This window comes from Emys orbicularis, chromosome 7 (assembly GCF_028017835.1).
Source record: "Emys orbicularis isolate rEmyOrb1 chromosome 7, rEmyOrb1.hap1, whole genome shotgun sequence".
NCBI classification, from domain to species: domain Eukaryota; kingdom Metazoa; phylum Chordata; order Testudines; family Emydidae; genus Emys; species Emys orbicularis.
In genome coordinates, this window is record NC_088689.1 from 97,086,701 (window position 1) to 97,113,557 (window position 26,857).

At 43.1% G+C, this 26,857-nt stretch overlaps 1 protein-coding gene across 1 annotated transcript in view; it reads right to left on the bottom strand.

Moving 5' to 3' along the window:
• Positions 1-26,857, bottom strand: part of FAM120A (family with sequence similarity 120 member A) — a 115,254-nt gene that overhangs the window by 23,871 nt on the left and 64,526 nt on the right. Inside the window, exons 11-12 of the mRNA XM_065408666.1 lie at positions 8,941-9,190; positions 2,254-2,368 (exon numbers count right to left, since the gene is read on the bottom strand). Of these exons, the coding sequence (XP_065264738.1) occupies positions 2,254-2,368; positions 8,941-9,190 (365 nt within the window). The remainder of the gene's footprint in view (positions 1-2,253; positions 2,369-8,940; positions 9,191-26,857) is intronic.

Here is a 26,857-nt window from a genome sequence, read left to right on the forward strand (position 1 = left end):
CAGTAAACACAGGCAGGTAAGGCTCTGACAAGATATAGCCTGCTTGACACCATAGGAAAACATACAGACAATGCATGATCTCTGCAGCACTCCCACTGGCTGGATCCTGGTGGCAGGAGGAAACACGATGCATCTACCTGTCTGACCCTAGATAGTTGAAATCTAGGTGAGCTGCATTTGCTCCAGCTACTAGGGAGAGCAATGCCACGGGCTGCTGCTTCTCCCTGCTCTCTGCAGTGTCTTCTTCTAACTGTGGATCTCAACTTGGGGGAAAAAGATGTTTTTGCTATCTGCCCATTCAGTTCAGTACAGCACATGCTCATGCACTGGCTTGGAGCAATCACCTTCAAGTCACTGTAGGAAGACACAGTCCTCTCTGGCTTGGTTGGGCTCTACTTCTTATACTGGGGACTTTGGAAGACTACATACAACTATTCCTTTAGTGTGAGGCCGCAGAAGTGGAACGCTTTCTGCTCCTTCTCCCCATCAGCCATCTTCCAACAACATAAAGAAGACTGAGTGGGTTGCTTCAGGTCACCAACTCCCTGCCCCATGCTAAAGCTTTCTTTCGTTTTCATTTAGCAGAGTGCTGGATGGGCTCAAGATCTATCTGTCTGTTATAAATACAGGACTAAACCCTGCCATTTTCTCCATTCTGGGGCACAGAATTCTGGATAGGGGTTCTAAGAGGGTGCCACTGTGAAGACAGACCGACATACAAAGGTCCCTCCAATGCCCTAACTCCCTCCCCACACCCACACCTGTACCCCAACCCCCTGCTCCAGGTCGGAACCCCCTCCCGCACCCTAACTCCCTCCCAGACTCCACACAACCACCCGCATCCCAACACCCTGCCCCAGCCTTGAGCTCCCTCCTGCAACCAATCTCCCTCCCAGAGCCTGCACCCCAAACCTCCTCCCGCACTCCAACCCCCTGCCCCAGCCCTGAGCCCGCTCCCGCACTCCAAACCCCTTGGCCCCAGCCCGGAGCCCCCTCCTGCACCCCAAACTCCCCAGCTCCACCCCAGAGCTTGCACCCCCAGCTGGAGCCCTCACCCCCTCCCGCACCCCAATCCCCTGCCCCAGTCCGGAGCCCCCTTCCACACCCTGAACCCCTCATTTCTGGCCGCACCCCAGAGCCTAGGGGAAGCCACAAGCCTCTGCCCTCTGCGGGGCTGGAGACGTGAGTGCCAGCTCACCTTGCTGCGGGGTAAAGCCCCGAGCCTCCGCGCCCCCACCCCCGCAGGGCTGTGTGTGGCCTGCAACTCATTTTTTCTGTGGGTCAGTGGCCCCGATAGAAAAAACGTTCCCCACCCCTGGGTTAGCTAGTTATGTTTACTTCATAATATATAATTGTATCTAGAAAGATAAGCATCTCTGCTAAAGTCTTTTAAAAGTATGCAAGTTAATATTTATGGAACACAATGAATGCTGGAAGACTGCTTCCCACACCTCTTTATTTATGCTTTTAAGTCTACATAAACTTCTCTGTGTTTCTCCACCCAAAATAACTGCTACAAGGATCTTTTGACCCTAAACAAAGAAATCTATTTATTTAAATCAGCAAGATGATGATTCAAGAGCAACCTCACAAGAAGGAAAATAGAGCTCTCTTCAGAAACAGATTTCTGGTTTAAGCTTTCAAAGGGCTATCATAAAATAGTAAGAATAAAATCTCACCAACCCCCCCCCCATCAAATTTTATTTTCATAATATAAACAATACACTACAACTGAGTGAGTACCAGTCTTTGCTGCACTTAAAAAGTTTGCATTTCACATACTAAGTGACCTATATACATTGAAGGGACACACCAGATTTTCAAAGATATTTAGGCGTTATGGTGCTCAGTGTTGCAACACCAGATTTAGGAGCCTAAGATCGCATTGACTTTCAAGTGCCTAAATCCTTTTTGAAAATGAGAAATAGGCTCCTAAATTGGTTAGACATTGTCACTTCCCGGTGCCTTTTTTCTTCTTCATCTTTCTATCAAGATGTTTACTACTTCTAAGAATTGAATAAGCGATGGAAAGAATACTTTAAAGAGCTGTACAAAATTCAGAACACAGGAGATTAAATGATCCTGGAGAAGCTTCCCAGCACAAACAAGTCACAGTGGATACCTAAATCACCTTTAAAAAACTGGGCCTTAATGCTTAATGTCTTTAGAGAAAAACATCACTTGCTCAATGTTAATATTATGGATCAGTTGGGAGTAGATTTCTCTAATGAAGGAAGTCAGATTAAGAATTACCTTAAGTTCCTGTAGCTGGTCAGGTTCATAGAGTTTTGGAGACAACGCTTGAGAAAGGAAAGCATCAAGTTCCTGGCGACGAAGTATACGGATCCCTGGCCACTGCACCATATACCTACAGCAAAAGCAAACAAAGAACAGTTACTAACCTTTCTGTAACTGCTATTCTTCGCAATATGTTGCATATGTCCATTACATGTAGGTGTCTGTGGACTCCAATGCACAGTTGGAGAGTTTTTATCCTTAGCAGTTACTGTCAGGACAGCCTGAGTGCCCTCTGCTGTCTTGCGCACATTACGCAGGCATAAAGGACTGAGCCACCCCAGGATCCCCTCAGCTCCTTCCTACCGGAATGACTCTGATAGAAATGGGAAGGTGGGCAACGTGACGTTGCACTCTATACGATTTTATGAAAATATGCTAGTGAGTATGAATATAATGTAACTGGACTATGCTTCATGAAAAAGATCTCTTGTAAGATATAATTACAAAACTTATAATCTACTGAGTGTGGTCATCCTATTTGTATAAATGTATCACTCTTGTATCTGAAACTAGAAATATAAAATATAACTCTGAGGGCCTATTGTAATTATGCAAGATGTGGGCCATTAATGGTGGTTTGGAATCTTGATGGCTCCCATTAACCAGGACAATTGACTGTGGATGGCTCTGTTTGCAGGCAGGCCTTCCTGTGAGTCAGGCTGGGAGGAATGAAAGCTTGGGGTCTTACAGTGACATGTGATCATGTCACCTGAACTGGAATCCATCTTTAACCTGGTGTTTTTCCATTGAGAAGGAGGGGTGGGAACCCAGAGGGACAAAGGATTCCCGCCTTATGCAAAAGATATATAAGTGAGTGGAACAGAACAAAGGGGGCAGCCATCATGCCTAGCTACCACCTGAGCTGGAACAAGGGCTGTACCATGGGAAAGGATTATGCCCAGACTAGGAAGGCATCCAGTCTGTGAAAGAAACTTATTGAAACATCTTTGAGGGTGAGATTTTATCTGTATTCAGTTTTACTACTGCATTAGGCTTAGATTTGCGTGTTTTATTTTATTTTACTTGGTAATTCACTTTGTTCTGTCTGTTATTACTTGGAACCACTTAAATCTTACTTTCTGTATTTAATAAAATCACTTTTTATTTATTAATTAACCCAGAGTATGCATTAATATCGGGGGGGGGGAGGAAACAGCTGTGCATATCTCTCTATCAGCGTTATAGAGGGCGAACAATTTATGAGTTTACCCTGTATGAGCTTTACACCCTGCCAGTGTGTTCTGAGCCTCTTGGAGGTGGGCCTCCTTCAGAAACAGAGAGTTGCTGACAGAAATCCCAGAGTATGACTGCTTCCTAGCTAGTGAAGATGGGGTTACATAAAACCTAATGATCACAGTGCCGGTTGGCACAAATATGTCCACTCCCTGATGTGAGGGCGGAATGCTATGCAAGCTAAAAGGATAAACGTCAGGGAGCTGCAGGTTATGTACAGACTGAGATCTTGGGAGACCAAGACCTTGTGTTTGCAGGTATCCCAGGTGAGTCCTCCCACCTCATATCCAGGCATCCCTGACTAAGGTAAGTGAATGCTGAAGCTGAGCGAAAGGAACTCCCCTGCATACATTGGTTGGGACTACCCACCAGTCTAGGGAGTATAAGATGCAACTTGGGACATGCACTAATATGCCTATGTGGTGCCTTCTTGGAGAATACACCTCTGCCACCCAGCCCTGAAGGGCTCTCAGGCACTGTCTGGCGTACTGTACCACATAAGTGCATGTGGCATGTGCCTCAGCAGTCTTAAATAGTTCCTCATCATGGTGAGAGGATAAACTTCAAGTTCAGAATGAGGCTTTGAATTGCAAGAAACCTTGTCTGTGTAGCAAGGCCCTAGCTGTTGTCAACTCCAAAACCGCTCCAATAAATTCTATTTTCTCTACTGGAGACAGGACTGACTTGTCTGTATTGCTTTCGGGATCAGGACATATCAGGAGTGAAACCTCTTTCCCCTGAACAAGGGAGGGACTCTCTACAGCTCCTAACAAGGAGAAGCAAATATATATCTTGCAGACTTGCTTTCTTGTGAGAGTTGTCCCTGAAGAGGGATGGGGAAAGGAAAAGGAAAGGTGAGGCAAAAATAAAACAGAGCAAATATCCCACTTCCACCATGCTTACAACCCACCAATCTGTTGCAATGTGGGCCCAAGCATGACTGAAGTGGGACAGGCGTTTTGGAAGAATTGGAATAATAAAGGATGGCACTCTTGGAACTGGCAGACTGCTCTCAACCTGCCCATGAAAAATTAGTTCTTGGAAGATGCTGCCTGCCTTGAACCAGTGGCTGCAGATACAAAGGACAGTGATGGGGGTTACCATTTGTAATCTCTGCTCCTTCTCTATGATAGGTCTTGGACTCAAGAAGTAAATCACTGAAAACGCTGAGACTGATGAGGACAGAACACCTTCTGCTTCACTGCTGGAGTGTAAATGCCCAGGGTCTACAGAGTTGCTCTAGAATCTTTGAGACTATGCAGAGTCTCATCTGTCTCTTCTGAGAAGAATGGCTGCTCACAGGGTAAGCCCTGAATGGTCTGTTGCATCTCTGGAAGGAGGCCAGAAGAATGCAACCAGGAAGAGCGCCTCAAGTGAAGGCAGAGGCCATGTTGCGTGCAGCAGAATCTGCTGCATCGAGACATGCCTGTAGAGCTGTTCTGGCGACCAACTTGCCCTCCTCTATCCAAGTGAGGAACTCTTGTTTTGCCTCACATGGGAGCTTGTCTTTCAATTTCAAACCCATCCCCCACAGAGTGAAATCAAAGCATCCCAGCACAGCTTGCTGGTTCACAATGTGAAGCTCTAATCCACCTGTGGAATAAAGCTTCCTCCTAAATAAGTCCAACTTCTTGTCCTCTTTATTCTTTGGTGCTGAAGTCTGGTGTCCCGATCGTTCCTTTTCATTGGCTGCTGCAATTTCAAGGGGCATTGGAGGAGGATGGTTATACAGTGCTCAAACCCCCGGGGAGGGGAGATAGTACCTTCTCTCTTCTCTTTCAGCAGTCAGAGGCAGAGAAGCTGGGGTCTGCCAGAGAATCTTGGTGGGCTCTAAGCCGCATTTATTGGCAGAGCTATTCTATCTGGAGCTAGATTAGAACATCCACTAGCTTATGGAATTTTTCCCATTCCTCCAGGTGGATATCATGTGCCCTAGCCATCCTCCTCACAGCTCCTGATGAGTCTTAAAATAAATCACCCAGAAGTGGAGAAATAGGCTCCACCATGACTGTCTCATCAGGAGAGGAGGAAGAGGATACTAATGGTTCAGTTCCTACAGTTGCTCATGTAAGAGATCCCAAGTCTGCTCAGTACCAAGATGCTTGTGGCGACGATGCTCCTGGCGCCCAGCAGATGGAGCCAGTTCAGATGGCTGCAGGGATGCTCTTGACTGGGGTGAGGAACCTACGGGTCCCAAAAGGGCCACTAGTATGTCCCTGGACCCCAGCTATACACAGTCCAAGGATACCTCCTGTAAACTCTCTGCTGGTATTGTGGCAGAAACCCGGGCGGGCAGGTGGCATCTCTCCCCCAATGGGACCAGCTAGGTTGGGAAACATAGGAAACCACTTCAGAGTCTAATAAGGATGAAGCTTTTTCTTGAGACCAAGGTGGTACGGTACCCGTTGGGACTGCAGAGGAAGACTGACTCTGAAGCGGAGACAGGGATATCATCTGTGCCTTTCCCTTAGATGGTACCGGTCTCATTGGTACCTTGATGCCACATCTGGTGGAACTGCTTAGTGTGGAGGGGAAGGCGCTGGAGGTGGTACCATCGTCACTGGTGCCAGGTGAGACTCTTGAACCACTGGTGATGGCAGCACTGAGGTTCAACAACCCTTTCGCAGCCTCAAACACCTCAGGAGTAGACTGGGTACCAGAAAGATACTGTGTGGTACACTGGGGCAAGGAGATGGCAATGAAGATGCTTGGGGAACCAGGCTCGACAGGCCCACATTGGCTTCTGGAATCAACGAACTCCCCTGTTTAGAGGTGTGCTCTGGGGAGTGCTTCCTTTTTGATCACCCTTCTGAGTTTTTCTTAGAGCTCATCCTCTTTGATGGTCCTCGTGCTGAGTCCGATTCTTATGCCTCTTCTCCGGTACTGGGGATGCCAATCTGCCTCTCGGTACCAGTAGCGTGGCAGGTGTGCTACTGACCAACGCCAAGGTGCTCTGTATCCAGAGCAACGTAGAGAGCTCAGATGGAGGCCACACAGCCAATTTGATGAGCAGATATTTTAACCTGACGGCCCTGTCTTTTTTCTGAACAGGGTTAAAGCCCTTACAAATGCTGCACTCGTCCCACACATGAACTTCCTCCAGGTACTTAAGGCAGCTGGGGTAGGGTCCCTATTGGGCATAGCCTTGTCGCAATAGTGGCAGGGCTTGAAATCCAGAGAGTGTGGGGGATACCTCCGGTACCGGGGCTTGTACATGCTCAAACAATAAAAACAATTTGTTTTAAACTAACAAACTGAGTAACTACTAGACTGCACTAACTACACATAGGTACAATATATAGGTATTGAGAAAGACTTGCAGAAGCAAGGACAGGGAGCTTCAATAACCGTAACAGGTGGTAGGAAGGCACTGAGGTGGGTGTGGGGGGGTTAGCCCTTTATGCCTGCCCAATGTGTATGAGACAGCAGAGAGTACTCAGGCTGCCCCGACAGGTACTATCAAGGAAAAAAACCTCTTCAACAACTGTGCGCTGGAGAGCACAAATACCTACAGTGGAATGGACATGTGCAATCACTCAAAGAAGACTTATTCAGAGTCCTCACTTTAACAGCTAAAGTAAACAGTATTACTGTGTGAACAGAAAAGCCACCAGAATGAAGCCAAAAACTTTTTGTTCAGGCTTCAAATTAAAAAATAAGACATAGCTAAAAAGATTGAAGTGATTTCTTACGGTTTAATGCCAGACAATATTTTGATAATGCTGCTAATTAAAAATGACAAATTAATTATTGTTTGCAGTACTGTTGCAGCCCTATTGATCCCATGACAGAGACACGGTAGGTGAGCTCTGTGTAGTTCGATAGCTTGTCTCTTTCACCAACAGAATTTGGTCCAATAAAAGATTACCTCACCCACCCTGTCTAAATTAATTGTTGTAGTTTGTGCTGATCCAAATACTTTTGCATAGTATAAAAATACGTATTTGGTCAAAAGTTACTCAAAGAAAAATAGTAATGTTGTTTGACAATATTTTTACATTATACCCCTTGAGCTGGCTCCTTAGAGTAGATGAATTAGGAAAATATCCATTATGTGATGTAAATGTCCAAGCAAAATATACTGATGAGACACTGCCTGTGAACTCACCCCACAGCACACATGATCATCAGAACCCCACACTGCTTTCAATAACAAAGGGTAGGATAGGTCATAAAAATACTACCTAAAGCAGAAATGCATGATGATACATATAAAAATAAGAAATAATGGTGTAGTATAAAGGCTTCATCAACATGAGTCAGAGATGAACACATTACTCAGAAGTGAAGTCACAGCAAGTTTTATGCAGGTCATTCCAAACAAGTGCCAATAAAACTTTTATACCTCACATAAACTATTTATGTCACATCACAGAAAAACTATTTTAAAATGTGTTAAGGGTTTTAATAAAATATTATTGGAACTATTGTATTCTACTCCTACAAAGCCAAGTGCCTTATTTATAATTCCACCCCACTCTTTATCGCCTTGGTCGAAACCATGAGGCAGTACCACGGGCGCATGCGCAGAACAATGGACACTACTACTTTTAAAAGCTCCGGCTCCGGGTCCATGCTCACAACCCTCTGTGGAATACAATAACCAATCGCTCAAAGAAAAACTATACATGGCTCAAAAGGCAAGATAAATTAATATTAAATTGGAGGCAAACTTACATTTATCATCTCAAAAATTTACCTAAAATCTTTCTTCCATTCATACAAATCTCACCTTTCAGCTTGAGATCTTGGGTCCTGCCAGATTAAGAAGCAAGAGCTGGGTCTTACTAGGTGACTAGGGATTGCCCCCCCCGCCAAAGGTACAGGAGCGCTCATTCCTAATTCAGCTCCGAAATTGAAGGCTAGTCTCTTCCTTCTTAATTCTGCACCTCTCATGTGGGCCAGTCAAATCAAGTAAGGGAACCAGCAAGCCTAGTATAGCGAATCCTAGTACCTGGTAAATGGGAAATCATTTACATGAGCTTTCCAATCCCATAAAGCTACTAAACAACTATTTTCTGCAGCACCTTTTGGTTTTTCTTTGAGAATGTACAGTGCCAGTTTCTGTGACCCAAAAGGCAATGTTTGAACCTGGCTACTTAGAGGCCTTAAATATAACAAGTCTAAATCAATTCAAATGCAAAGAAGCAACTATGAGAAAACAGCCAATTTTTCTTCTTTCAACTCTCTATGGAATTAGCTGAAAAACTGACAAGTAGCTAGCACACTTTTAAGAATCACAGAAGTGAGGAAGTCATTTCTTCCAAAAATACTTGCAATATGAATTATTAATTTTCAAAGTCATGGTTTAATGCAGGATTAGAGAAAGACTTGATAGAGCAATATATTATACAGTGTAGTAACGCATTTCTTTTATGCTATTTTAACTTGTGATTGATAAACCCTCACCTTAATACACAACAGAGCACCATAAGATGAGTGGGCACATTAGCTGGATTGAGCATTGCTGGTGTATCTGATCTCATACAGGCCAAAAATGCCCTCATTCTTCGGTTCTTGTCCTCTACTGCTTTTCCCAGCCACAGCTTCTTCAGATTGGGACAGGTCCATTCCCTGAATGCAAGCGCTTCCACCAGTTCAGGGGTCTGGGGAGATTTTCCTTTGTAAGCAGCCCATTCTTTAATTATCACTGGTGAAACTGCAGAACAAAAACAATTGGAAAAAAAAAATTCAAAGTCTTGTATATTTTAAACTTCATATACAGATAGCCTCCCCATTTAAATCAATAGGTCATTTTAACCCAGGTGGCGTTTAGATGTTATATTGGCTGTACTGCTTCTGTATCATGTATGCTAATTTGCATGACTAGTAGCCAACCAGCAAGGTCCTGAAGGATTATTTCTTTCACATGCACTCACTTCGACACATTCTCTAATATGCAAGAGTTTTCATAAAAACACAAATATATTGTAGGAATATTACTGTCAACTTGTTTTTAACCTAATTAGTTTATTATCCAAATTATTTTTCTCTATCATAATGGCATAATGGAAGATAAGCTACTTAATTTCTCTTTTTACACAGATATTCTCCTAATTAGGTGTTACATGTTTGATTAAAGAGTTGGAGGGATGTAAAATGAAGAATATTTCCCAAAACAGCACATAAGCACAAAATACTTCCTAAGCATCGGCTACTTTCATCCCTACAACTTTATTTTTGTGCAGCTAATGGTGATGAACAGGTGGCAAAACAAAAAAGGAGGACTGGAAAGGAGGGGTGCATAGGGAGTGGAAATGGAAAAGGAAGCCTTGGGCAGTGATGTCTAATGTTCATTTGACAGCTGTGATAACCACACAGGCCTGGTGGAAAGGGGCAAGATGGTCCCTGGACATGGGGGCAGGCTTCAGATCAGCTGTGATATGACAAACTGACGTAACTCTTCACTCTCCTGTCAAATCTGTTCTCTGCGAAGACACTGGATTGGTTAAGGAGGCAGAAGACTGGCGTCCCCTGCAATACCTGCGTTTTGCTTTGTGGGCTGTCTGCCCTGGTGGTAGGAAAACATCCTCTGCCTTTGCTGGCGGGTACTTGTATGGCTTTTTGTAGGGAGACAGTGTGTAAATTCCGACGTACCATAGTGTGACCCTTGAGTCCTTGAGGAAATGGACTAATTTGTCTGTCCTTTGATTGAAGAGCTCCATCTCCTGAAAGGATAGGTCCTCTATCATGAACTGTACTTGGTATCCTCGATGTCGGGAGCCACAAGGCTCATCTGATTGTGACAGCCATGGCCACTGACCTTGCAGATGTATCAGTTGTGACCATGGCTGCCTGCAGCAATATCCTTGTATCCATCTGGACCGCCTTAATGCTCTCCTTCATTTCATCACTGTACTCCTGCAGGATTTTTGAAAGAAAAGAAGTGGCCCTCTCACATGCGAAGCAACTGTATTTAGTGAATAATGCCTGGTAGTTCCCTACCCAAAGCTGCAGTGAGGCTGATGAATGTGCCTTGCATCCAAAAAGGGTCTAATTTCTTAGGATCCTTGTCCATATGAATATGTTTAGTGAACTTCAGTTTTTCTTGTCCTTGTGTTTGGGTGGGCGTAGAAACACTCTAAGCCTTCTAGGGCACGTAATACTTCTTTTCTTTCCACTTCCAAGTGAGCGGAGAAATGGCCAGGATATACCATAGTCCTTCCAGTTCCTCTATCCACTCGTTAATGAGTAGGAGGGTGAACCTGGCCAGTGCTGTCACACTGAAAATATAAAAAAACTTAAGACTTTTCTTGTATGAATTTGGTCTCAATATCGAGGGTCCCAACAATTCTGGACTAGAAGTCCTGGAAGGATTTAAAGTCACTGATCACGGTAGTGGGGGCTAGGCTGGGGTCACTGCTTCACCCAGAGATAAGAAGGTTTCCTTGGGTGGAGACAGGGATCATTGTGGTTGGTGCCCCCCCCGCCATCATCTCCTGCAGCCCCACATCTGTTTCCAGTGTGGATGACCTAACCAATGATAGTGCCAGAGAATGGGATCTCCTCCTCCTGCTAGAAGCACAAGAGGGTAATTTCTTTGACACACAGGATGAAGGACCTCAGTAATGCCAATATGGCCAAGCTGAAATGCCATACAGATGCTGATGTGGTTCAGAGAGGCCAACCGAGTCCCACTTTCAAACCTTTTTGGGCAGTGATCTGAAGCCCTTATGCTCTCCTTGGGGTCATTCTCCAATGGCATAGGAGATGGATCTCTGCTTGACGTTGTCAAGGAGTGTCGGTGATGGTGAGGAGAAGTATTTCTCTTCTTCAGAAGGTGGTGCCATGGGGAAATATGGAGCTGGTTCCAGTTTAGTCACTTTTTCAGTACTAGGAACATGCCTCCAGGGCTTATCTTGGGTCCTTACTCAACTCTGTCAGGGGTATCAGCACCATATTAGTACTGGATCTTTGATTGCTTAGGGCCTTTGTCTTTGGAAGAGCGATGTTTCATGAGCTCCTTCAGTTTAAGCGCTATCTATAAGATCAGTCTTCTTGTGTCTTTCATGAGCTCCTTCAGTTTAAGCGCTATCTATAAGATCAGTCTTCTTGTGCGACTCTATGTCCCCTTTGAGTGGGAATAGAAGCCAGCTTTACTACCTGCCAGGCACACCTACAGCGAGAGACATTGACACATACTTGAAGAATTATATATTCATGCATATGTGTGTGCAATATATGTTGTATATAAAATCTCTCTCTCAGAAAATACTATATAACATGAATACACAGCTGCTCAAGTTGCCACAACTGGTAATTGAGAAGACTGGTAAAAAAGGAGTCACAATAAATAGAAGCCTTAGATCTCCCTAGCCCCCGTCAATCTGGTTACAGATCTGGATATTGCACAAAAACCACCCATGTCACATTGGACAACAATCTCATCCCAGCAATGGGTAGTGATCAGGTGTCTACGCTGATATTAGATTTATCAGCTGCCTTCAGTCCCAGTGAACATTAAGTACTGTTGACTTGCCTGAAGTTATTTCTATGTGAGAGTGGGATGGGGCTCCTTGAGCAGTTTTGTTCCTTGAACGCTGAAGCCCCAGAAGATTGTATTTGTATCATCAATCCTAAGGACGTTCCTGTGCAGGGTGCTGCAGGGTTCCACCTTGCTACCATTCTCGTTCAGCATATGCACAAGGCCAGGACTGAGTATTCTGTGTACTTTCTAACTGTATGATCTCAGTGCTGTAGTGGACATTGCAATTAGGAAACTTGACTCCTTTGCACAAAAGGAAGAAAATAATGGCTGAAATTCAAATTGTAGCTTCCTCCATCTAATTTGTTTCACCAACAGAAGATAAGCTGTGGTCTCATTCCACTTCATATATGCAAGAAAGACAACTTAAGTTCTTATGTATAATTAGATGTAAGCTGGTATCCAATGGGAAGAACTGGTGGGACTTAAGACTTGGCCCTACACAGAAGCCCAAGGGCATTCTGAAATCAAATCTGTAAAGTACAAAACAGCTTTGTTTAGGTCTGAACAATGAATAAACATCTTGGCAGAAGACTAAATGATTGCAGTGTAACTCTACCCTTACTCAAGGGATAAATAGGCAATACTATCATCTTGGTAAATTTAATGTTGGATGAATTAGTCACTATAATTGAAAATTCCATACGAACAAATTTAAGTTAATTGCCAGGAGGAAAATAGCTACATATAATTTTTCATCCTAATTTCCAAGAAGATTTTGTTTGTTCAACAGGTTGCTTCTTCCTGAAAAAAATGCATGCTTTTCTCTGCATCAGGCTCAACAATAAATGTTACTATTTACTGCAAAGGAATAATACATTTCTCAGAGTTTTTTTAAAAGGACAGTCACATACTTGTGTCCAAAAAAAACCAAAAAAACCCCCAAAAAAACCCCAAAACAAAACAAAACAAAACAAAAAAAACACAACTCCCTACTTCCCCACGCCAAATTTCCTATTACTGTAAATGAAAGCTATTGGGGAAAAAATCTATTTTTTTTCCAGTTTGTTCACTTCCTGTATATTGTTTAACCATAATCAAGAGTCCCCTGTTTGTGTAAGTCTTTCACACAGCGAAAGAGGAGAGAAAAAACCTTAAAGGAAAGCATGGGTGAAAAATAATAAAAACTTTAAAGAAGATTCAGAGGCACATATACTTATCCTTTTAAAACTGAATAGACAGTGTCCATGTAAGTTATTTTTTGCCAACCAAACCTTATCTCCGTGGAATGCTGTGTAAGGAGGGTCAGCCATGAGACCTTGGGGTTCGCTGATCCTTCTCGCTGAAGTAATGGTGACTAAAAAGGCTGTCTTCAGAGTAAGGTGATATAAAGAGCATTCAGAAAGAGGTTGAAAGGGGGGCTCCATGGGATTTGTAAGAATAACATTAAGATCCCACCTTGGAGGGCATTCTGTTGACTGGTTGGTAAGTATGCAGTAACACCTTTAGAAATCTGGATCCCAGAGGATGAGAAAAAAACTGAGCATGACTGTACTGGAGGGTAGTGTGGTGAGACTGCATCCAGGTGGACTTTGATAGAACCGAGTGTCCAGGGTGTTTCAAATATAAAATACAGTTGAGGGTTTTTGGTACAGAAGCCTTCAGTGGGTTGAGATTGTGCTGGGCTGCCCAAAATGAAAATCTTTTCATTTAAAGGAGTAAGTCTTCCTTGTGAAGAGCCTTCTACTTTGCAGCAGGATCTCTTGTACTTGTAGTGAGCAGCTTCTGTTGGTAGCACTCAGGTGACCAACAACCATTCTATCAAATATTGTGACTTTGGGCATGGATGAAATACCTCACCTTGTTTCTGTGATATTATGAATGGACTGTCTTGCAGTGGTACAGAAGCCTAGACAGACATTTTAAGGAGCTATGTTAGCTAGAACAATCCTGAAGATATCCGTTACAGTATGACTGCAGCCTGTTTGATTTTGCACATCACTCTTGGAATCAAGAGAATCGGCACAATTGCATACATGAGACCTTCATCCCACTCTATGAGGAAGGTGTCTTGCAATGATTGAGGGCTCATGCCTCCCTAGAACAAAAGGTTGGGCATTTCATATGGTCTTTAGTGGCAAACAAGTCTATAATAGAATTTCCCATTATACTGGTTTAAGGATGGAGCTGTTCAGAGAGCATTTGTGGTTGGAGATGGATTGCTTGTTTAGGAAGTATTTTAGGTTGTTGGTGGCTCCTGGAAGACGAAAAGTGACAGGATATCCCATGTTCATAAACACCATATCTATAACTTCATTGACTCTTGATATGGGATGATAAGAAGGCACCTCCTTGCTTGTTCATACAGTACACTGCAAATATGTTGTGGGAAAGATTTTGTGGAGTTCAGTAGAACAGGCTGGAATGTTATGCAAGCTAACCTGATTGCTCATAATTTTCGTATGTTTATGTGAAGAGTCATGTCCTTTTGAGACCAAGTCCCTTGTTTATGGACACAATCCAGATGTGCGCCCCAACCTGTACTTGATGCATCTGTGACCAACATCTTTCAAGGGGAGATATGGAGAAGAGGGCTCTGAACATTCTTGTGGTCTACCCACCAGTTCAGAGCTGACAGGATACGCACTGGGACCACCATTTGCATGCTCACTATATGCTGTGGCAAGGCACCTCCTTCGTCTCACCAGATTTAGTGCTTCCCCCTCTGGCGATGGCAGGCCTGGGGTAATCAGCCCCACTCACGGCAGAGTTTGCCTTCCCCCTTCTGTGCTCCCTTAGTCGTACTTTAAGGGTAGGCCTGAAGGTTGGCTTAAGGATTGATCTTCCACCAAACAAAAAGGAAAATAGTCCCATAAACAAAGAAAACCCAGTGGGATATCTTTCTCTGCCTCCTCCCGGGTGCAGGGTGTCGCCCTGTTGGTTGCCCTGGGTGTCTTGCCCAGCAGGCCTCAGGTTTGACAGCTTCCCCTATGGGAAGGAGTCCAGCCTCCCACTCTGGAGAAGCTTATTTCCCAACTGCCACTAGCCTGGCAGCAGTGTGTCTCTCTCTTCCCCCTTTTCTCTCACCAGAGGAGGGGTTTTTAAAGGCCTCAGGCAGGCCTTAATTGGATTCAGGTGTCCCTCACTGACCTGAGGTAACCGCTTCTCAACTACTAGGGAAGAGGGCCTTTAACATTCTGGGGCTAATTTATCTGCCTTCTAGCACCCTCTTGCAGCCTTCTAGTCTGACTGTCACAATGCCTTGACCTTAACCAGCCTTGTAATGGACACAGGTGAAGTCTGGCTAGGGGCATCATGCGTGCGAGCAAACGTGTGGCCTAGAAGTTCGAGGCAATTTCTTACTGTAGTTGCTGGATTAGATGAGATACCAGTGATTACTGTATGAAGAGAAAAATCCTTCTTCAGGAAGATATGCTTTTGCTAATTTGGAGTTGATTAGGGCTGCTATATAAATCCATGGCATGTCCACACCTTGAATACTGCATACAGTTCTGGTCACCCCATCCCAAAAAGATAAATTAGAATTGGAAAAAGTCCAGAGAAGGGCAACAAAAATGGTTAGAGGCATGGAACAGCTTTCATATGAGGAGAGTTTAAAAAGACTGGGACTGTTCAGTTAAAAATAATAATAATAAAATAATAATAATAATAATAATAATAATAATAATAATAATAAAGAGATGACGGGGGGGAGGGGAAATAGGTCTATAAAATCATGAAGGGTGGAGAATGTGAATAAGGAAGTGTTATTTATCCCTTCACAACACCAGAACCAGTGGTCACCCAATGGCAGTAGGTTTGAAAACCAAACGTAAGGAAGTACTTCTTCACACAATGCATAGCCAACCTGTGGAACTCATTGCCAGAGGATGTTGTGAAGGTCAAAAATATAACTCAATTCAAAAAAGAATAATGTAAGTTTATGGAGGATAGGTCCATCAATGGCTATTAGCCACGATGGTCAGGGACACAACCCCATGTTCTGGATGTCCCTAAATCTCTGCCAGAAGCTGGGACTGGACGATGGAGGATAGATCACTTGATAAATTGCCCTGTTCTGTTCGTTCCCTCTGAAGCATCTGGCAACAGCCACCATCGAAGACAGAATACTGGGTTAGATGGACCATTGGCCATTTTTATGTCCTTATGTTTTCCTATAAATTCTATTATCTGTGATGGGCTCAGAGATGATTTCCCATAATTCACCATGAATCTCAGCTGTTTGCATAGGTGAAAAACATATGTCAGGGTTGTGGCAACTTCCTGATGAGATCTGCCTATGATCAATCATCTAAATTGGGATAAAAGTGAATGACATCACCTCAGATATGTCACCACCACAGATAGACATTTTGTAAAGACTCTTGGTTCTGTGGAGAGACTGAATGGTATCACTTTGTATTGGTAGTGACTGGACCCCATTGTGAATTGCAGGTACTTTCTGCAGGTAGGATGGATGGTGATATGGAAGTATGCATCTTGAAGACAGCCATGAAACAATCTTGAGCCTGAAGGTCAAGGATGATGGAGGCTAGAGTTACCATCCTGAATCTGAGATGGCATATATATATTTGTTCAGTCTTCTCATGTCTAGAATAGGACAAAATCCCCCTTTTCCTTTGGAATAAGAAAATATCAGGATTAGAAGCCTCTTCCCCTATATTCCACAGGAGACTTCTTCTATGGTTCCTAGGCAAAGTAGGGAAGTCACTTATTTGAGCTGATTTTCATGAGAAAGGTCCTGAAGAGGCGCAGGGAATGGGGTCAGCAGGGGGTGAGGACCAAAAGTGGATGAGATAGCCATGGATGATACTTCCAGGACTCACCTGTCTGTCCTCATAGACCATGCCTGATGGAAGAAAGCAAGGTGGCGTACAAAAGTTAGAGTTTAGAGATGGTTCCTGAGTAGTTCAAGTGTGACTATGAACTCTTGTGAAAACCTTCTCCCTGGAAGCCAGTGCAGTGTGACAACAGATGAGGAAAATACCTTCTCTGAGAAAACCTCTGTTTCTTCTTGGGCAGATATTCAGATCATCTGTATTGGTGTTAGAAGTCTTCTGCCTAGTTTGCCCCAGCACCTAACCGGCTTACAGTTTGTGGTATGTGCTCACAGAGTGGAATGTGGTCCTGGAATCTTTGAGGGACTGTCATCTGTACGAGTGCTAAATAATTCTGTGCCCTTGAAGGGCAAATCCTCAGTTGTGCTTTGCGTTTCTTTTGAAACGCCAGAGGCTTGTGGACACAAAGCTCTGCGAATAGTCACAGAAGTGGCCGCAGATCAAGCTAGAGTGTCCTATGCATCCATGGCTGCCTGTTAGCAACATTTTAGCTGTTAGTTGACCTTCCACAATAATGCTTTTCAAGTTCTGCTCTGGAGTCTTATATTCACCTTCGCAGCTAAACTTCCACACTACCCCAAATTGTATCTTGCAAATAAGGCCTCGTAACTGACAATTCATAGCTGCAGTGATGCTGATGAATTGTCCTTTATTCCAAATAAGTAATTTTTTAGATCTGTATCTTTTGGGGTGCTTGTAATCTGCTTAGTCTGTTCATGGGTCACAGAGACCAGCAAGGAAGGTGGGTGAGGAGCCAGCACAGAATGGAAGTGGATGGTGTACCCAGATGTTATAACTTCCCACATCCACCTGTTGGATATTATCTTTTCCCAGAACACCCAGATTGGTCAGATCATTTCTAAATAACGGGAGAAGAGGAGGAGAGTGGAACTTTGAATCTGAATGGTAACATGGTTTGCAGCTCTCAACCTGCATATCAAAATAAATACTTGCCAGATGAAGTCTGCTATGTAGTCTTGTTTGCAGAGGTCAAGGTCTCTTGTTCTGGAATCTTGGCCATTTCCCGAATGGCTCAGATGTTCTTTGCTGAAACACTATCTATGCAGAACAAAACTCTGAAATGACTGAGGCCTGTTAGATTTTCTTCTGTTAGCAGGAGTATAGATGCCAAGAGAACAGAGGATCGCTCTGGAACGTTAAGTGAACTAAGTGACTCAGCTGTCCTCTCACTGAATAGTTTTGGTTCCCCAAATGAGACTCTTTGGACCTCTTTTGGATGGAACCAAGATGCATGAAGCATGACTACTGCAGTAGCCATGAATCAGGACACCATATTTGCTGCATCTAAAACAGCCTGTTGAGATGGCTTGACTGTAAGATGACCCTCAGAGATGATGAACTGAAATTGTTTCATGCTCTTATGGTAGTTGCTCAATAAAGTAAGCAAGCTTATTATAATTGATGTCATCGTATTTTGCCATAAGAGTTTGCTACTCTGAATTGCAAACTGTACTAAGTAGATCTTATGACCAAAGAGATCCAAATGATTTTGATTTTTCCTTGTGTGATGTTGTTTTAGAAAACTGTTGGTTACGTTCATTTGCTACATCATCACTAACCAATTAGGTACTGGTTGGGAAAAAAAGGTACTCAGATCCTTGTGACAGTATATAATATTTCATGTGAGCTCTTTTACATGTTGGAGCTAAAGTTAGAGTTTACGAGACTGTCTGAGCTGGCTCCAGCAGGGCATCATTAATTGGCAGGCCTACTCGCCATGTGGCTGAAGTGTGGAAGCTCCATGAAATTGTGTGGAGCTTCTTGGATTTCTTCCAAGGGGATCTGTAGTGATTCAGCTACCTGTTTCATCAAGTCCTGAAACTGCTTAGAATTGCCAGCATATAATGGTGGTGGAGGCATTACAGCCTCATCAGGCAAGGAAGATATATTTGCTGGTACTAAAGTTCCCTCTTCAGTATGTTGTTCCTCCCAATGGCTGTTGAGACTGATGCAGAGGATCTTATGGTAGAGCTGGCTGCCTCCACAGATTCACTGTCTCAGAATCCCTGATTATTCTCAGATAATACTCATTATCTCATGAATTCCACAACAGCCTGATGTGCCCCATATGGATACGGCTGAGGACAAGGTGACTGGTACCAGGTCATTTGAGGATGATATTATGTATCTGTCCTGTCTAGATGTTGTAGATCCCTATCTAAGTGGAACTTTGGGGAGGAAGCCCTGGAAGAGTAATCTGAGTTCTTCACATACAGGTAAGAATCTGATGAATAAACATCAGATTCAAATGAGAGAGCAAAAGATGGTAGAGTGACTGGAGACAGAACTCTAGATCCGGAGAGTAATGCAGAGTAAGATGGTACTGGAGACAATCTTGTGTCCAGCACCAAAACATCTATATCCTCTGCTAGTAGAGAGGACTCTGGTTCTTCTGAAATTACTAAGTCTTTAGACAACATAAATCTACTCAGTACAGGTGACGAAAAGTTGGACCCTACTCCCCTATGAGCCACTGTTGGTACCAGAGGAGCCATAGACTTACATGGCACCAAATGGCCCTCCACAGCCTCATCAGCACTGCACACTTATTTAGAGAAGTCACAGCCAGTACCGCTTACTTGCTAGGCATTGCAAATACACTCAGTACCATAGGCTTAGTAGAGGCAGTGAGTCTACTCTTTGTTAAAAGTTTACTCAGTACTAAGCTAATAGAGCCAGGCTTCAATGTCAGTACCATCTCAGCCTGTGCACCGACGGATTTTTAACACTAGGTGCTAAAGTAGTGATTTTCCTGATCAGTAACCAAGCACCAGTACTGAAATCTCCTAGAGCCTCAGCAATGTCTTTATCGGGACATGAAGTCTCCATAGCAGTGACTCCCTCAGGCAATTTCAGCCTCTTATTGTCCACTTCTTTTTGAGGTGATCGAGGTCGGCTCCTATGTTTAGAAGGTGTTGTAACACGACTTCAATATGATCTCCTTGCACCGTCCTACTGGTTGCATGGGTCCTGGGAGTCACAGAAACTCAGAGTACTCTGAATTTCTGCATTTCCTTATACAAATGGGCTCCGAGGCTCTGGACCTGAAGAGACCCACACAGATGAATCTATGAGAAACATTTCTAATTTGGTTTCTCTGATCTTTTTAGTTATCCTGCCAAATGAGCTACAAATATTAAACTTAGAAGAACATGAACTTCTACTAAACAATAGAGAAAACTTATGTGGTTGTCATTCAAGGGAATAGCATCCCTGCAGACATCACATGACAAAGCAAGGAGATTTAGGCATTCCGATCAAGAAAACAGTAAACCTAGAAAATTAAACTCCCCGTTCTGACTAGGGAATTGAGATGACATGGGGGAAAGAAACCCTATGTTCCAATAAATTTTCTCTAAAGCTATTTACACTAACTATACAAACAAAACTAATCACTACACTAAGCACTAAACTAACACTAAGTATTTACCATGTAAATAAACAAGCTACCTAAAGTGGACGCTGCAGGACACTAAAGCCCTGTTTCAAGCCTAGGTGGTGAGGCACTGCCCCTATATATCCTCAGTAAGGGGTACAAGGATAATCAGGCTGCATTTGTGGACCAATCAGACACTGCTGGCAAAAATCTCCAAAAGCACGTGCGCCCTGAAGTGGAGCACCCATACTGTAAGGGACCAGGGCATAGGCAGTCTGGCCTAGCAGTCACAGCTGGGCTGAGGTCTGCACACTAGGGATGGTAGTCACCGAGCAGGAGTTGGAGGAATTGCAAGAGCCAGGTCCCATAAGCAAGAGTCAGGGTCAGAGTCAGGCTGGAGTCGGAGACCAGAGATCAGAGGCAGTTCCAAGCTGGAATCAGGGTCAGAGTCAGGCTGGGATCGGAGACCGGAGATCAAGCAAAGTCTGACACTGCAGCAGGCTGAAATCTGTCCCATTGCCCAGGCAACTTTCTGGGGCAACTCCTGGGGTTAAATAGGGTGCTTGGCCAATCAGAGGGCTGCAAGGTATGTCATTCTAGGCCTCTTCGGCGGTACTTCCTGTGGTGCCTACTCTCCACAGTGCTCCCCGGCAGTGCCTCTGCATGGCCTCCTTGTGGCACTGTGGGAACATCAGCTGTCCCAAGCTCTGCAGATCCAGGTTCTAGACCCCAGATCCTTACACACAGCAACAATCATTCCAAGAAGTCATAAGGGACTGGTGCAGGTGTTCTTGTTCTGCTCTTTATGCCCTCACGTGGGTGAGTGGGAGCACAAGGACATGCATGGTACAGGCACAGCATAGTAGCTGCTGCTATTCAAAAGATCCCAACCTTGGGTGCATGCACACAGAACCATTCTTGAAGAACAGCACTTTGTTTTGTTTGGCCTTCTGAAAAAAAAATAAGTTCACTAATTGCATCTTCTAACAGAATTTTTTTTTATGACTTTGATAATTACGTACAAAGAACATCACAATATAAAAGTATGGCAGTGGTCAGTTAGTTTATATAAATATTTCATTACCCTACAGTTTGCATATTCAACGACAGCACTGACACAGTTTACCATGTGTATTTCACAAACCTAACTCGGACTCATGACAGTTACATACTCTTAAAAACACACACATTACTTACTATACATATTAGACTGTGCAATATATATAAAATGAGTGAAGCTCGTGTTGACAGATTTCAACAACGAGTATTGTAGACCAGAGTTAAAGTTTGTATAACAAAGACGGCAATTTTTTAGGCATCAGTACAGCCATTAAATGAATATATAAACTGTAATCGTAATGAATAATTTATGCACGCTGCCTTAGCTGTTTGTTTCCATACTTTTTAACAGTTCATTTTTTAATGCTGCATGTTTTAGATGTATAGGGCACCTTAAATATAATTTAACTAACCCTCTGTGGTCTCCTTGATCTCTGTCCCTTCCCTCCCTCTTCTCCTCACCTTCCGCTTTCTGATAAAATGGCTTCTGTACACAAATGCCAGAAGTCTAAATAATAAGATGGGTGAACTAGAGTGCCTTGTGATAAAGGAGGATATAGATGCAATAGGCATCACAGAAACCTGGTAGACTGAGAGCAATCAATGGGACACAATCATTCCGGGGTACAAAATATATCGGAAGGACAGAACAGGCCGTGCAGGGGGAGGAGTGGCACTATATGTTAAAGAAAGTGTAGATTCAAATGAAGTAAAAATCTTAAGCGAATCCACAGGTTCCATGGAGTCTCTATGGATAGAAATTTCATGCTCTAGTAAAAATATAACATTAGGGATCTATTATCGACCACCTGACCAGGACAGTAATAGTGATGATGAAATGCTAAGGGAAATTAGAGAGGCTATCAAAATTAAGAACCCAATAATAGTGGGGGATTTCAATTATCCCCATATTGACTGGGAACATTTCACTTCAGGACGAAATGCAGAGATAAAATTTCTCGATACTTTAAATGACTGCTTCATGGAGCAGCTGGTACGGGAACCCACAAGGGGAGAGGCGACTCTAGATTTAATCCTGAGTGGAGCGCAGGAGCTGGTCCAAGAGGTAACTATAGCGGGACCGCTTGGAAATAGTTACCATAATACAATAGCATTCAACATCCCTGTGGTGGGAAGAACACCGCAACTGCACAACACTGTGGCCTTTAATTTCAAAGGGGGGAACTATAAAAGAACTAAAAAAGAGCCACCGTGGCTTAACAACCATGTAAAAGAAGCAGTGAGAGATAAAAAGACTTCCTTTAAAAAGTGGAAGTCAAATCCTAGTGAGGCAAATAGAAAGGAGCACAAACACTGCCAACTTAAGTGCAAGAGTGTAATAAGAAAAGCCAAAGAGGAGTTTGAAGAACGGCTAGCCAAAAACTCCAAAGGTAATAACAAAATGTTTTTTAAGTACATCAGAAGCAGGAAGCCTGCTAAACAACCAGTGGGGCCCCTTGACGATGAAAATACAAAAGGAGCGCTTAAAGATGATAAAGTCATTGCGGAGAAACTAAATGGATTCTTTGCTTCAGTCTTCATGGCTGAGGATGTTAGGGAGATTCCCAAACCTGAGCTGGCTTTTGTAGGTGACAAATCTGAGGAACTGTCACAGATTGAAGTATCACTAGAGGAGGTTTTGGAATTAATTGATAAACTCAACATTAACAAGTCACCGGGACCAGATGGCATTCACCCAAGAGTTCTGAAAGAACTCAAATGTGAAGTTGCGGAACTATTAACTAAGGTTTGTAACCTGTCCTTTAAATCGGCTTCGGTACCCAATGACTGGAAGTTAGCTAATGTAACGCCAATATTTAAAAAGGGCTCTAGGGGTGATCCCGGCAATTACAGACCGGTAAGTCTAACGTCGGTACCGGGCAAATTAGTTGAAACAATAGTAAAGAACAAAATTGTCAGACACATAGAAAAACATAAACTCTTGAGCAATAGTCAACATGGTTTCTGTAAAGGGAAATCGTGTCTTACTAATCTATTAGAGTTCTTTGAAGGGGTCAACAAACATGTGGACAAGGGGGATCCGGTGGACATAGTGTACTTAGATTTCCAGAAAGCCTTTGACAAGGTCCCTCACCAAAGGCTCTTACGTAAATTAAGCTGTCATGGGATAAAAGGGAAGGTCCTTTCATGGATTGAGAACTGGTTAAAGGACAGGGAACAAAGGGTAGGAATTAATGGTAAATTCTCAGAATGGAGAGGGGTAACTAGTGGTGTTCCCCAAGGGTCAGTCCTAGGACCAATCCTATTCAATTTATTCATAAATGATCTGGAGAAAGGGGTAAACAGTGAGGTGGCAAAGTTTGCAGATGATACTAAACTACTCAAGATAGTTAAGACCAAAGCAGATTGTGAAGAACTTCAAAAAGATCTCACAAAACAAAGTGATTGGGCAGCAAAATGGCAAATGAAATTTAATGTGGATAAATGTAAAGTAATGCACATTGGAAAAAATAACCCCAACTATACATACAACATGATGGGGGCTAATTTAGCTACAACGAGTCAGGAAAAAGATCTTGGCGTCATCGTGGATAGTTCTCTAAAGATGTCCATGCAGTGTGCAGAGGCAGTCAAAAAAGCAAACAGGATGTTAGGAATCATTAAAAAGGGGATAGAGAATAAGACTGAGAATATATTATTGCCCTTATATAAATCCATGGTACGCCCACATCTCGAATACTGTGTTCAGATGTGGTCTCCTCACCTCAAAAAAGATATTCTAGCACTAGAAAAGGTTCAGAAAAGAGCAACTAAAATGATTAAGGGTTTAGAGAGAGTCCCATATGAGGAAAGATTAAAGAGGCTAGGACTCTTCCGTTTGGAAAAGAGAAGACTAAGGGGGGACATGATAGAGGTATATAAAATCATGAGTGATGTTGAGAAAGTGGATAAGGAAAAGTTATTTACTTATTCCCATAATACAAGAACTAGGGGTCACCAAATGAAATTAATAGGCAGCAGGTTTAAAACAAATAAAAGGAAGTTCTTCTTCACGCAGCGCACAGTCAACTTGTGGAACTCCTTACCTGAGGAGGTTGTGAAGGCTAGGACTATAACAATGTTTAAAAGGGGACTGGATAAATTCATGGTGGCTAAGTCCATAAATGGCTATTAGCCAGGATGGGTAAGAATGGTGTCCCTAGCCTCTGTTCGTCAGAGGATGGAGATGGATGGCAGGAGAGAGATCACTTGATCATTGCCTGTTAGGTTCACTCCCTCTGGGGCACCTGGCATTGGCCACTGTCGGTAGACAGATACTGGGCTAGATGGACCTTTGGTCTGACCCAGTACGGCCTTTCTTATGTTCTTATGATCTTCTTTACTCATCCCATTTTGCCATACCCCTGGCCACCATAATAAAAAATAAAGAAATAAAAATACTTTAAATTGAAAAAAACATACAAGAAATTAGCACGTAACCATCAAAACTCTGAGCACTTTGCTTGTATGTTTTATCTCTTGCCTCTACCCTTTAATTTTTGTCTTTTTAGATTCTAAGCTCTTCAGAAACTGCAGGTTCTTATTAACATTATAATAAATTCTACTTATTAGCAACCTCTCGGTTCCCAGCAAAAAGAAGCTATTATCTGGAGGCTGCAAATAAGTGGACAGTTTGCAGGGCTGCAGCCAAGGAAGAGAACGTGCTCGGTACCTCTCCCTTCAGCCCCACAACCTGTCTGCAGTTGGTGCTCAGCACTTCTCAGCTCTTCCTTCCCTAGGTGCAGCCCCACAAGCAGGTTTATGGGACTGCAGCCAGGGAAAGAAGCACTGGGACATGCTGAGATCAGGCCCCTGGTGCCAGAATAGGGCACAGCCTGGAAAGCACAGAGGTACCATGCAGTCCTGAAGGCCCCCAGCATCCCTACCCCCCAAGGAGAGCCACCAGTATCCAGGCTGCAGCCCTCCCCTTCCTGCTGCTGCTCTGTCTGCAGCCTCCCCTCCCAGCTGCAGGCAGGTTTGCAGTGTTGCAGGCAAGAAAGGCATGTCAAAAAGTTGTCATACGCTACAAACCTGTTGCCAATATCCGAATATTATTAAAGTAAATAGGGCAGGACTGGTTCCTGGCAAAATGCTGCTATTAACCGGAAGTCATTAATATCAGGATTGCTATTAAGCAGAATCCACTGTATTTCTTACTTATATTAGTAAAAAAAATAATCCTTATTTGCACCAACATGCTTGGGCAGAGCAGAAAACTGAACTTCTCTTGAACTCAAGTTCTGTGTCTTAATTACAGGTTCTGCTCCTAGCACAATAAGAACCACAACCACAACTGGGGCGCTGGGATACTACTGCAATAAACACACATCATCACATGAGAATTTCCTACATTAAAAGAAAAAGCGAGCCTCTGCTAGGAGTTTTCTACTCATAGAAGCAAATGACTGTAGCCAATAGAAGTGATTCAGAAATTTAAAGCAGGTCAATAAATGTTTAACTGGCTGAAATAGAAGACATTTTACTTCTAGAAACATAAAAGTTTAAGGAAATCAAAAGGGAGAGTTGGTACCCCTATTTCCTTGTTAACGGCACCACCCTCATTAGGAACACCAAAGGATAGTGAGAGCTAAGTCAGCAGCAACTTCTGCCTCCACAGTCTAAGGAAAGTCTGAAGGGCAGTATAAACTAAGGGAGGGAAGAGGGGGGGCCCAGCGAGGTAGCTCAAAAACTCTAGGGAACTCTGCAGTTTTTCAAGAGAAAAAAGGAAACCTGCATAAAGCTAAGATAGTTAAGGGTTTCAGCACTTACTGCTTTAAGCACTTTAGCTATTTAGGTGCATAAAACTGTAAGTAAATCTATACAGCAGCTTCAAGGACAGTAATCCAAGTCAGCAACAATGAACATTGCAAAGAACTTTATTATTTCAAAGCCAATCTCCTAAAACTCTGTTAAACACAAGCGTGTTTAGAATCTATGTGTGTGAACTTGTGGGTTTGGAAATTATTCTGTTTGAGAAAGGCGGATAAAAAAAAAAAAGACTCACAAAAGGGGTAATCTGACTACTTATTTCAAACTATTTCTTACTTTATGACTTTTGAATCTCAGTGAAACATTCTCCTCCTGCCTCTACGAGTCACAAAATATTTCACAATAGCTTGTTCCAACTAAAAATTGGTGGGAGGAAGAGGTGTAAATGAAAATAAGGCATACAAATGATTACTGTATGTAGCCTTAGACATGAAAATTGCAAAGGACATCTTCACAACAAACAAGTCTAAATATTTGCTTTTTAAATTTAGTCTACTGACAGCAGAATCCTACAAATAAATATGTTACCTTTTCTCCTGTTGACAATCATCTATTTAATACTTTGCCTTTCCCTAACCTTCCCAAGATCTTGTTACAGAGGTTCAACCACTTTTTGGTATGTGTTTGACATTAAGAAAACCTTTCCATATATAAACTGGGATTTCCTCAAATGAAATGAATAACTGGCAACTACAGATTTGAAAATGTGTACATCTGATTAATGTCAGCACTAGCACTTTTAACTGCATTAGCAAGCCCCTGTAACAAATCTACTCACAAAAAAGTGTAGTTTTTAAATTGTTAGTTGGTTTATGA